At 40.1% G+C, this 11,377-nt stretch overlaps 1 protein-coding gene across 1 annotated transcript in view; it reads right to left on the reverse strand.

Annotated features, from left to right (window-relative positions):
• The window catches only part of LOC137985797 (uncharacterized), a 15,989-nt gene extending 5,860 nt beyond the window's left edge, over positions 1 to 10,129 (reverse strand). The window contains exons 1-3 of the mRNA XM_068833352.1: positions 10,019 to 10,129; positions 3,524 to 4,746; positions 1 to 282 (exon numbers count right to left, since the gene is read on the reverse strand). The exon at positions 1 to 282 is cut by the window's left edge and continues 267 nt beyond it. Of these exons, the coding sequence (XP_068689453.1) occupies positions 1 to 282; positions 3,524 to 4,721 (1,480 nt within the window). The 5' untranslated portion in view covers positions 4,722 to 4,746; positions 10,019 to 10,129. The remainder of the gene's footprint in view (positions 283 to 3,523; positions 4,747 to 10,018) is intronic.
• Between the last annotated feature and the right edge of the window lie 1,248 nt (positions 10,130 to 11,377).

An 11,377-nucleotide genomic window follows, 5' to 3' on the forward strand; every position in this document is an offset into this window, starting at 1 on the left:
TTTGCTCCGGTGTTGATGGATCTAATCTCTGAAAGGACCTGTAGGCAATGGTATTTAAAACTGTTTGTGTATCAATCTCTGTAAATGGAATGCCTCCATATAATTCACTTTCTGCCGCCAAACTGGGCGGGACCACTGCATGCTGTTCATTTGAGGAGCTAGGCACTCCTCTCGCTCCCTGAGTAACTTCTTGGGGTTGCTGTGGAGTTACTGCTGTCCCAGTGCCTGTCTGTGCACTAGCTCGAGTGATAGCCTCACAATCAATTTGAAGTCGAAGACGAGCTTTTGAAAATAAAATTGTGAATTAGACATGGCCACGAAACCACACACGAAATGAGATGCCAGAATTAGATAAAGTATATTAAATTCTCAGCCTCAGATAATGCATTTCTAGCTTTCTCATTGGCGCACTGCATCTCAGTTGTCAGCCGCTATACCTCTGTTTAACCTTATATGGCACATGAGTCCAGCAAATGTCGCTTAATTCAAAGCTTAAAAAGGTTTTGGGGGAAAACAAAGTTCTGTTGACAGAAAATGAACAGAAGGTGTAGAATCTAATAATAAAAACAATATTCCTTTTGCCCTTATTGGATAAGAGATTCGTTATTGCCAACTTGGCACTAAGCAACTCGTTGGCTACAATATTCACCACCTTGTATCGAAGGCAAGCGAATGAAATAATTGTTAATTCATTCCAGGCTCCAAGGGAAGGTGTTGCAAAGTAGGTCTGCCGGCCAGGGAGGAAGGATTGAAGAGGGATAACTGTTCAAAAAGAAAACAAGTGAGGGAAAAATATGTAACTGCAGTACTTCGCTAAATGATGAGGGATGAAATCCAGTACATATCCTATATAAAGTGTTTTCAAGTGACGTCATGGTGGCCATGTTGGTGTCCCTAAACAATGGAACGGCGGCCATGTTAGTGTACCCAACTAATCCTCCTCCGGGAATTGAGCTCTATTATCATGCAAACGTTTTCTTTTGTTTCGATGAAAAATACATGTAAGGTTACTGATCAGGTGAGTGAAAACACTCCATGGTTACTGTTTGCCTAAAATCTATTTGGAATTGACGTCTCATTACATGTTGATGTTTTCATGTTAAATCTTTACTGCCTTATTTTTCACTCCACTGTCCCCCCAACCTTTTCGAGATTTTAACTGAATAAAAAGAAAACCAAAGGTATGTGGCTTGGTTCGATGAAGCATAGCAAGTCTAAGATACTGGGTTTCAAGAGCACTAATGAACCTCTGAGAGTGCATGGCGTACAATTATCTTACAATGCACATAAATGCCTCGCCGCCAATTTTTAAGAAAAGCTGAGTAAGATGACAACGTAATTAAATCTTTGGCTTTCAAGAGATCTCACAATATGTGGTAAGTATTTGTCAGCGAAGGCCTTAGGTGTATCATAATACAAGGATCGGAATTATTTGGAAAGTTCGCGAAGGTCAATGTCACGCAATGTGAGCTTTCAAGAATTTTCTAGAGCTTTGACTCATCAGTTTCAAAATAGTTTCTGACTCGTAAGTTTAAAAATAGAGTTTATTGTAATAGCTGTAAATAGTAACTTTTGGAAACTCTAAGCGGCTCTCTAGTCAGTCAGTCGGTTGTTGTTGTTGTGATTCGGGACTTTGTTGTGTGACAAGTGACAAGTGAAGGGATTTCTCCGTTCGTGTGTGATTCTGACATTCTGCTCTCAATTCTACAGTTGGTTTCCGTGGAGTGCGATACGTAAATCAGTAGCCCATACCACCGTGATTTATTGACGTCATAGCGTCACCGAATGGGAAGTGTCTTCCTTTACAAAACAAGGGGTAGTCCACAGGGGTAGTCCATGGACTGGGTCCATGAAGGGGTCCATGGACCGGGTCCACAGGGGTGGTCCATGGAGATAGAGGTCCATGGACATAGAGGTCCATGGACCTGGGGCCCATGTTTTGTACACGTCTGGATAATGTTGGATGAAACGCTTCAATGAATAACTCAGAAACTATGTACCGCACAGACCTGAGAATTGGAGAGGTGGTTAAAAGATTTGTTTCCTACAACATTCCAACATTCCAAGTTCTTGGCCTTTTTCATTGAACAATTTCAAATTTATTTTTTTTGTTGCATGACAGTGTTTGAAATGAAAAAATAGAGCAGGCTCTTGCCTCTTCTGTGTAACAAAGATCATACCATGCATCTTAATTCCCCCATTCGTCCATAACCACAATCTCTCGCACTTTTGAACACAATCCCTTGCACTTCAATAATGTGCTCTCCCGATTAGAGAGCTGCCTGGTTCGTTCGCTTCAGGCTCACTCACTGCTGCAGCAATTAGCAATCGGATTCCTCACATGCACCCACACAGTTAAAACTGTGTACAAGCTAACCACTACACCACATCTTCTTAAATGCATCTCCTAATAAAAATACATCAGACTACACACAGTCAATCTATTGGTCTCAAACTCAGACTTAAAATCCAACTAGTGATTAATTTTTGTCAACAAGGTACATGTAAATCAAAATCTGGCAATCGTAATGCAGAATACAAGCCCATTTAGAAGAAAACAACTCTATTTCCTGTAAGGTCTACCACAGTGATCAGGGTTATATCTAGGATCTATTGTTACTACAAGCTTCCAAGGGTGTTCTGGGAATTGCCATCCCCCTCCCCCCCCCCCCCCCCAAGAGATTTGCATATACCGGTATTCGATTTTGAGAAATGTTACAGTGATACATTTTGCTCCGATATTTGCTAACATGAACAAAATGTACAGCATGATAACCGAGCCTGCTGTAAAGCCAGCAGTTTGTAATGCTGCAAGTTCCTTGTCATATAGTGCCCTTAGACAGGGAATACTTAATTCACATGCACTGACCTTGTCGTGTCTGGATGATTTTTCAGATGTAGTTACTTATATACTGTAATGATACCGGGTAATTTTTTTACAGGGGAAGCTGGATATATATATATATATAGATACATAGACTTGAACTAGGTCAAAAACATTTATTTGCTACTCGAGTTTCATGCTTCTCACGAAGCAATCATCAGAGTTGCCTGATGATTGCTTCGTGAGAAGCATGAAACTCGGAGTAGCAAATAAATGTTTTTGACCTAGTTCAAGTCTACGTATCTATTCAAAGCTCTGGTAAACCCATTGAGCACTTTTAGCTGATGATCAATTTATCACGTCATTTCACATTATATATATATATATATATATTTATATTTTTTTTTTTTTGGGTGGGGGAGGGGAAGTTTATACCCCTCAAATACCCTAGATAGAACACTGGTGATTGATGGCAAAGAAAAACATATTAAGTCTCATTGAGATATGATTTGACATGTTTGTCTTTTTCTCAGCAGCACTTCATCAATAAGCAGGATGGGGTACATCAATCACAAGTGATCTCAAACACTTGACGGATCCTAAGGGAATGAGAAACATAGTGCAAGCTATCCACATTAGTGTATGACACATTTCTTAAATTCAATTGAAACTGCATGCAAAAAAATGGAAGCCTCATACCACGAACAAGGTTGATTATCTTGACGAGAAGGGCGTCACTTTGTTTGGTCCAACTGTATTTCCGCTCACATGACGAGCGTAAAACCTGAACCTCCTCAAGCCGACTTTGCCTCTCTTTATCCCAGATGTTCTTGATGGCAGCAGCCCATACCTCGGGTTTCTCTGAGTCAATCACAAATGATGAGCCAAATGGTACTTTGCTTAGGGATTCCCCAAATCCAGAGTTTTTGCTGACAAGAACTGGCAGACCAGCTGACAAAGCCTCAAGACCAGTCAACCCAAAGCCGTCAGTTCTAGAAGGCATGACTACTAGATCTACCTCACAAAATAATTTCCTTAAGCTTTCTCTGCACTTGACGTAGCCTCTAACCCTCAGGCAATTAGCTGGTAGATCGCACTCCAAGAGCGATTGTGCTATCTCCTGATATTTTCCATCAGGTGCTCCAACAAAGATAAGATGAGTGTCAGCAAGTGAGGCAACAGCCTTTCCTACAATGTCAAATCCCTTTAACTGAAAATCTTCTGCATCACCGCGGCCAAACACCAAAACAGTGCAGTCTTTTCTTTCCTGAAGGCCTTGATCAACACTCAGAAATTCTTCAAAAATACCAGGAGTAAAGTCAAAAATTGTCTCATGGTTTTTACAACATTGAAGATATCTACGGAAAGACTCAGCTAGCTTGGGTCCAATTGCTACCACAAAGTCAGCTTCTTCACAAAGCTTGACTTCAATATTGTGCTTTTCTTCACCCTTGGAAATTGGATCTGGGTAGGATTTAAACATTCCCAGCTCCTCTGGGTCTGTATGCACCACTTGCACCCATTTGCATTTGTGACGATATCTTATAACTTGTGCCTGACGGCCAAGTTTCACTCCATGACCAATGACCACCTCGATTTGTGGATCATCTGGTGGAAAGCTAAGTAACTCCAGATCTTCATAACCAACAAACTTTATTGCTTCAACAATGTTTATGTTGTGTCTGAGGGCTTCTTTCCTGTCCCCTTCACTGCATTGTGGCACAAAGAAAGTGATTTCAACTTCAGAGAATTTTGCCAACTGAATGGCTAACTTTCTGTTTATGGTGGAAAGTCCGCCCTTACTTGATCCCCATTCAGAAGCCAAAATAGTGACTTTAACTTTACCAGATCCATTAGCTTGGTCGCGCCCTTGAAATTCTTGTGAAACAGAAGCCATAATCTGCAGTGCATGACACCTGCAACTGAAAGACATACAGGGATACCATTGTAACAAAACTTGCCTAATCTTAGGAAACTATACCATAAAGTACGACAAAATTTAATCTTCGCAGGGAAGGCATGTAAAATTTCTGGTTGAGACAGAGAAATGTACTCTGAGTGACACAAGAGAAGCCAGAGGGGTCCTTACAGAATCTTTGGTCATTATTGTCATAATTTTATGATTGACACATGACTGTTAAAGACTAGAGGCAGCATGGCCAAGTGTTTAGGGCAACAGACTTTTAGTCTGGAGGTCCCAGATTCAATCTTACCTCTGACCGCTATCTGGAGTTTTTCTCAGTAGTCCCTGGTTCAACTCCTTCCATGCATTTGTAAATAGCTAACTGGTGTGTCTTTAATAGCCAGTTGGGATTCTTATTAACTTTGTTATTTTCATTTGTATCATTTGTTTCATTGGTCCTGACAAGCTTCTCACGAGAAGTACAGCTGTAGTCAATTATGTAAACACCCACTCATGCATGCACACGCACACACACTCACACACACATGCATGCATGCATGCATGCGCTCAATCAGTCATTAATTTTATTTATTCAATATTTAAATATATGTACATGTATGTATTCTGAATTGCCAGAACACTTCTGGGGAAATTATACGCAAGATGATTGTGGAAAGATTCCAATTTAAAAATCCGCATCATGATCAGAACCCTCAACAAAATGGTCACGTGCACCTTAACTAATTGACTAATAGGGTTGATAGCATATGTGTCTTATGCAGAATGAAGGTCACAGCAAAAGGAAGGTGCTTACAAAGAAAGATTGTAAAAAGCACCAAAAATCACACATCTTTACTAATATTAACTTTATTTCTACTGTAAATACATTTTAAATTAGAGGCTATCAGTGAGATTGGAGTACAAGTAGCACTGACTATTTATTTATTTTTTTGCACATTGAGCAAGTGCACCCTGGAGAATTCCATCCTTATAGTGGTAACCATTCTAAAGTTCCCTAGTAACAATATTGAAGGCTACAGTAATCACTAAACAAAAATAATTATGTAATTTTAAAAGTGTAAAAGTGCCAATTGCAATTTATCTGCTGAAATTTGGTTTGTGTCCAGAACCTTTAAAAGCATATCAAAGTCAAACATTCACTACTTGCACAATCCCATAATACACCTCTATTACTCCCCAAAACTTTTGCATAACCATTGTTTGCAATTTCTCCTGGGACAGAAAAATGTCCCAAGAGAAGTTGAAAACAATGCCTATGCAGATTTTTGGGGGGTAAAAGAGGTGTATTATGGGATTTGTGCAAGTAGTGAATGCACAAAATATTTCATAAAATTAATTCACAAATCAAGCTGCTGAATAGCCAATTATTGTTACAGTGGCCAATGTCATATGTTGCAAGGAAAAACCAAGATTTTGATAAACAGGCTAGACAACGCTCTCATATGAACTTGAGTATCAACATGTTTTTTCAATGGAATTTATATTGAGGCCAGATCTTGGAAAAGCCCAATCAACCTGGCTGATCCACTGATGGTCACGTAAATCATAAGGCAATGGTATTTCTTAGTTCTAGGTCAGCTGTCAAGTTACTTGGGGTGACCAGCTGCTGTATGTATTTTTAAGTTATAACTTGCACTTAGTTAGTTATAAGTCTTATTTTGTAGCACAAATAAATGTAACAGTTGTTGTTTGGACCTTGGTCAACACAAAATGCAGACTGCAGACTGGGTGCAATACGCAGACCAGACACAAAATGCCGACTGCTTATTTGAAAATGAAGTTATTTGAGAAACCATTGGGTGTTTGATGGAATCACAGGTGGCCCAGACTCAAAGTTTGAATCCTCAGTTAATGTAATGATTTGTGGGGTTTATGTGGGAAACATGAAATGCCAAAAAAAATTGGCTAATCCTAGTTTACAGAGAAGAAAATAAAAAAACGTTGGAAAAACACCTACACATCAAAACTTTTAAATGGTTGTGTGAAGTAGGTGGCAGGATAAACCAAAGTAGCCGGTGGTTTATTGCCGGCAGCCACCTTCTATTGAACCTCTCTGCTTATCCTAGTTTTATACAGCCAAGAAAGTAAAAAATAAACTTACCTTTACTGCATCCTGTGTCCTTGTGTCGATTTGAGGCATTTTGAATTTTGCTCCTATCCTTCTTTAAAAGAGAACAAGGTTGAAGACTTGTAACCTTTGAAACCAGTGATCACTCTACGATCGAGAACGGTTTAAGCTGAAAAATCAGCTTGATTTGGCCTTTTGTCCACTCTCACGTGAAGCTTGATAACAAACGATATAGCATAAGGGCCTAGAGTCTGACAAAAATCACCACATGCTTAGAGAACAAGCCAGTTTTCATGAAGAACCCACCACCTTCTCCAGTTTAAAAAGCCCTTTGGGATTCATACATGACATGACATTGGAAGGTTCGGCTTAGCAGCCTGGCTTGTTGAAAATTTCACTTCTCCCTTGGGGTGAGTCTTTGTCAATTTGGAACTTTTCAACCATCCCCATGGGAAAAAATTGTCACTAAGCCAGGCTGCCAAGCCAGAGCTTCCAACGGTCATGTCATGTATGAATCAAAAAGGGCTTTTTGAAATGGAGAAAGTGGCAGGTTCTTCGTTAAAACTGGCTTGTTCTCTAAGAATGTGGAAATTATTGTTGGACTCTGAGCCTGTATGCTACATGGATATCGTTTGTTATCGATCTTCACGTGAGAGTGGACAAAAGGCCAAATCAAGCTCATTTTTCGGCTTAAATCGTCCTTGATCATGGAGTGATCACTGGCTTCAGAGGTTCCGAGTCTCCAGCCTTGTTCTCTTTTAATGAACTTGGATATGAGCAAATTTCAAACCCAGAACGCCTCAAATCGACACAGGGACACAAGATGAAGCAAAGGTAAGTTTACTTTTTTTATTTTCTTCGCTGTAAAAAACTATGAAAAGGAGAGGTTTCAATAGAAGGCGGCTGCTGGCGATAGACCGCTGGGTACTTTGGTCCATACCGCCACGTCAGGTCTAGAACGCAGGTCACATTCCACCGAGCAATCATTGCAGGTCATTGTTTTACGCTTTGGAAAGTAACCATAACCCTCAATTTGGCTAACCCTTGGCCTAAGGTTGGTTTTTTTAACCAAATTGAGGGTTTTAGGTTATTTTCAAAAAGGTAAAACAATGACCTGCAACAAGTGACCTGTGGAATGTGACCTGTGTTTTAGACCTGTCATTCGCATGACCATTTGAAAGTTTTGCTGTGTAGGTGTTTTTCCACCGTTTTCTATCACAAAAATAAAATCACTGAATCACGGAGTTTTCTTCTCAAGAAAAAAAAAAATGTCTACATTTTCAAACAAATGTAACGAAAATTGAGTACATCGTGTATTTAGGGGTTAGTGCTCAATTTACATGACATTCGGCCTATAGTGTATTTGAATACTAATAAGGGAGCAATTTCTGTCAAAAATGACTATCATTGTAGTGTTTTATTGCCTAATTTCCATTGCTTTTTAGAGGGAAACACCTTTTGGAAAATGCTGTAAATAGCATTTCCAAACTTGCAGTGGTTGAACATGTCCCCAGACCCCCCTTGAGGCTCATGCCTTCAGCACTCGGGATTCCACATCCGTCTACTTGGGTTGTCCACATTATGCTCACAATTTTCACAATTATGCTAATTATTTATGCTCCAAAAACTCTCCCCAGATCACTCATTTTTTACATAAAATAAAAGTCCCAAACTCCCAGCTGCCCCAAGTGGCCACGTCCGTTTCCTGTGGTAAAGTCTGGGGCAGTCGATTATCACGTATATTTCACCACAGGAAAACGGAATCCCAATTTCGAGATTGTACCTAATTCCAATGTATTTATTTATTTATTCATTTACGAAATTTTGACATATTTCCGGGACTTTTTCTTACTATTATGCTGGCGTAATGCACCAGTCAAAGTAAATCCCCACCCCACCCCACCCCCCCCCCCCCCCAACCCGGGAAAGGCGGGGACATTAGGGGAACAAAAACCGATCGTCGACTCTCAAAACTGTCCCGGTACGCGGGGTCTTGGACGAGAATGGCTTCTACGGTATTTGGAGTTGCAAAGAGACTGGGACGAGCTCAGAAAGCAGCCAAAATGGCGGAGAGAAACGTGAGTGCTTTTCAATCTATTTTATCCTTAGTTCTCGCTTGCCATCTCTCTCCTAATTTCAACCCAAAAATGTTACTTGTGAAAGTTTAATCAATACGTGTATATCGTTTTCGTGTACATCTTTCTAATTTTGTTTGCTGACCCGATTTTGTTCAATTGGTTGACCATGCATTCACATTAAAAAACTGATGATTCTAAATATCCAGTTTCTTTATTACAGGTGGCAAGTCTCCCTGAAAAAAAGGATTGAAGAGCTCTCCAGAGTAAATTTAAAAGAGGAAATAGTTGTTTGATGTTACCCTGTTGTCTGTTTTTGTGTATACAAAATAAATTTTGTAGAAAATGCGTATGTATGTTGTTGTGCAACCAGCTTGATTTATATTTCCCTTAGTTTCAGCTAAAAAAATTGAAAACCAAACCAGTTTGAAACATTTTGAACCACATAAAAATATACCTTCACTGGTAGGCGGGGACAAGCAAGGACATTGAAATGAAAATATTTCCCTGGGAGTGGGGACATTGGCTTATTTTTTGGAGTTCTTTTGTCCAATGTCCCCGCCTTTCCCGGGTTGGGGGGGGGGGGGGGGATTTACTTTGACTGGTGCATAATGCTCGATGCTCATGCCTCACTATTATGTTCAAAATTATACCGGCATAATGTGGACAACCCTACTGTCTAAGTTATTTTCTCAGTCACCCACTGCAAAACTTGCTGAAAGCACTGGATCATGTTTCCCATGTAAACCCTACAAATCGTTACATTAACTGAGCATTCACATTATGAGTTTGGGCCGCCTATGCTGGAATAAATCGTTCGAGTGCAGGATGTGCATGAGTTGTGACAATTAAGTTAATATAATAAGCTTACATTACATAGCTCAGATGTATGTCACTTTAAACGCGTTAACGTAAGACTTCAGCAAAGTTATTGTTTACAAGTACAAATTTAGGAACCCCTCAAAAGATGTCGCAATCGCAAGATAATAACAATGAAACAGTTGTCAGAAATTTATATGCATTCGGCCGGAGATGAGATACGGCATTCTTGCTTGTGATTTGTGCATCTTTCCTTACATTGGAGTCACTTCTCCTAAAAAGAAAAATAAAGTTATAATGATTCCTACCTAAATAAGTCAATCTGCCACAAACTCCGCCGCTCTGCTATCAAGTGAGCACAACTTCTTCGAAACTATGGCCATTATTACTCTTTTGGTTCAAGAGACGGAAGTAGGTTTGCAATGACTTCTGGGAGAATGGAACGACAACCCCTGCCCCTCCCCCTCCCCGCTCGAGGGGTTATCCCTGCGCCAGGTTGCATTGTTTTGCTGTGTTGCTCGAGTCTGTGTACCTGCACTGGACCATGTATTACTGAGCTCAAGCAACGCCGGAGAACGCACCGTCCCCGACGTCAAAAATGAAAAACCGGAAGTTCACCTTCAGAACTCTTTCAGTGCTTTGACTCGATAATACCATAATACCGGAGTTAAAACTTAAGCTTTCAGATACCTTGTTTGAGGCGAAACAACTGTTACAGATTTCCGGTCGCAGTTCATAACTTCCGGGACGCCAAGGTTGTGGTTGCTAAAGGCCATTATTCATCTGTTAACAAAGTATCTGACTTTGAAGTTGTGTTAGCTCATCCTAGCTCCAGTTTTGGAAGCTTTTGCATAATTTCTGAACGATTTTGTTGTGGAAGCGTCTTCATAGATTTGAAGACACACCCTTGAAACTCACCCGATATGTCTAGCGTTGGGGTTTGCCTAAATCACTTAAAATAATCCAGCGTCTTGCAAATGTTTACTTTCATTTCGCTGAGTAATTTGTTACGTGCTAACTCCTTTTGGGAGGGATTCATGTAGTAACTTCGGAAGAGCATCCAACTGTTGGGGCTTTTTCTTTTTCTCGATCATGGGGTGATCATATTATTGACATCAAATATTACAGTAATTGTCTTCGGGGGCTCGATTTTCTTGATTACATAAGATTGTGAATCTCTTAAGGGTGCATTTGATTGGCCCTATAACGCAGTTAGAATAGATGTACTGATGATTTGAAATAGTATGTTTTAAGCAACTAGGATGTTGAAGATGTGCTTAAAATTTCATTTTAGCACGTGTTTGATAATTTCCATGTGAATCTCTGTAAAATCGAAGTCCGGAATACGGTCGATAGAACGCATCCTTACATTGTATGCTTGCAATACTTATGGGAAAGCATTTTACCACACGCTAATTGAATAGTTTCCCCTCAGATCGCCCTTTCTATAAAGCATGAAGGAAAATAGCTAATATCTAAAACAATTTTAATTTTATCTGGAGTCAAAACAATTGCTTCCCAAGTACTTACAGCGGTTACCATTCACACACGCCCCTCGACGATTTTTTATCATGTTTCGAAACTAAAACCCCGTTTACACGCGCTAAAAAATCGGCACAGCACGGCACATTTTTGGTACCGCGCTGACAATTACGTAGCGGTCCCCA

Source organism: Montipora foliosa, unplaced genomic scaffold, assembly GCF_036669935.1.
Source record: "Montipora foliosa isolate CH-2021 unplaced genomic scaffold, ASM3666993v2 scaffold_104, whole genome shotgun sequence".
In the NCBI taxonomy this organism is placed as follows: domain Eukaryota; kingdom Metazoa; phylum Cnidaria; class Anthozoa; order Scleractinia; family Acroporidae; genus Montipora; species Montipora foliosa.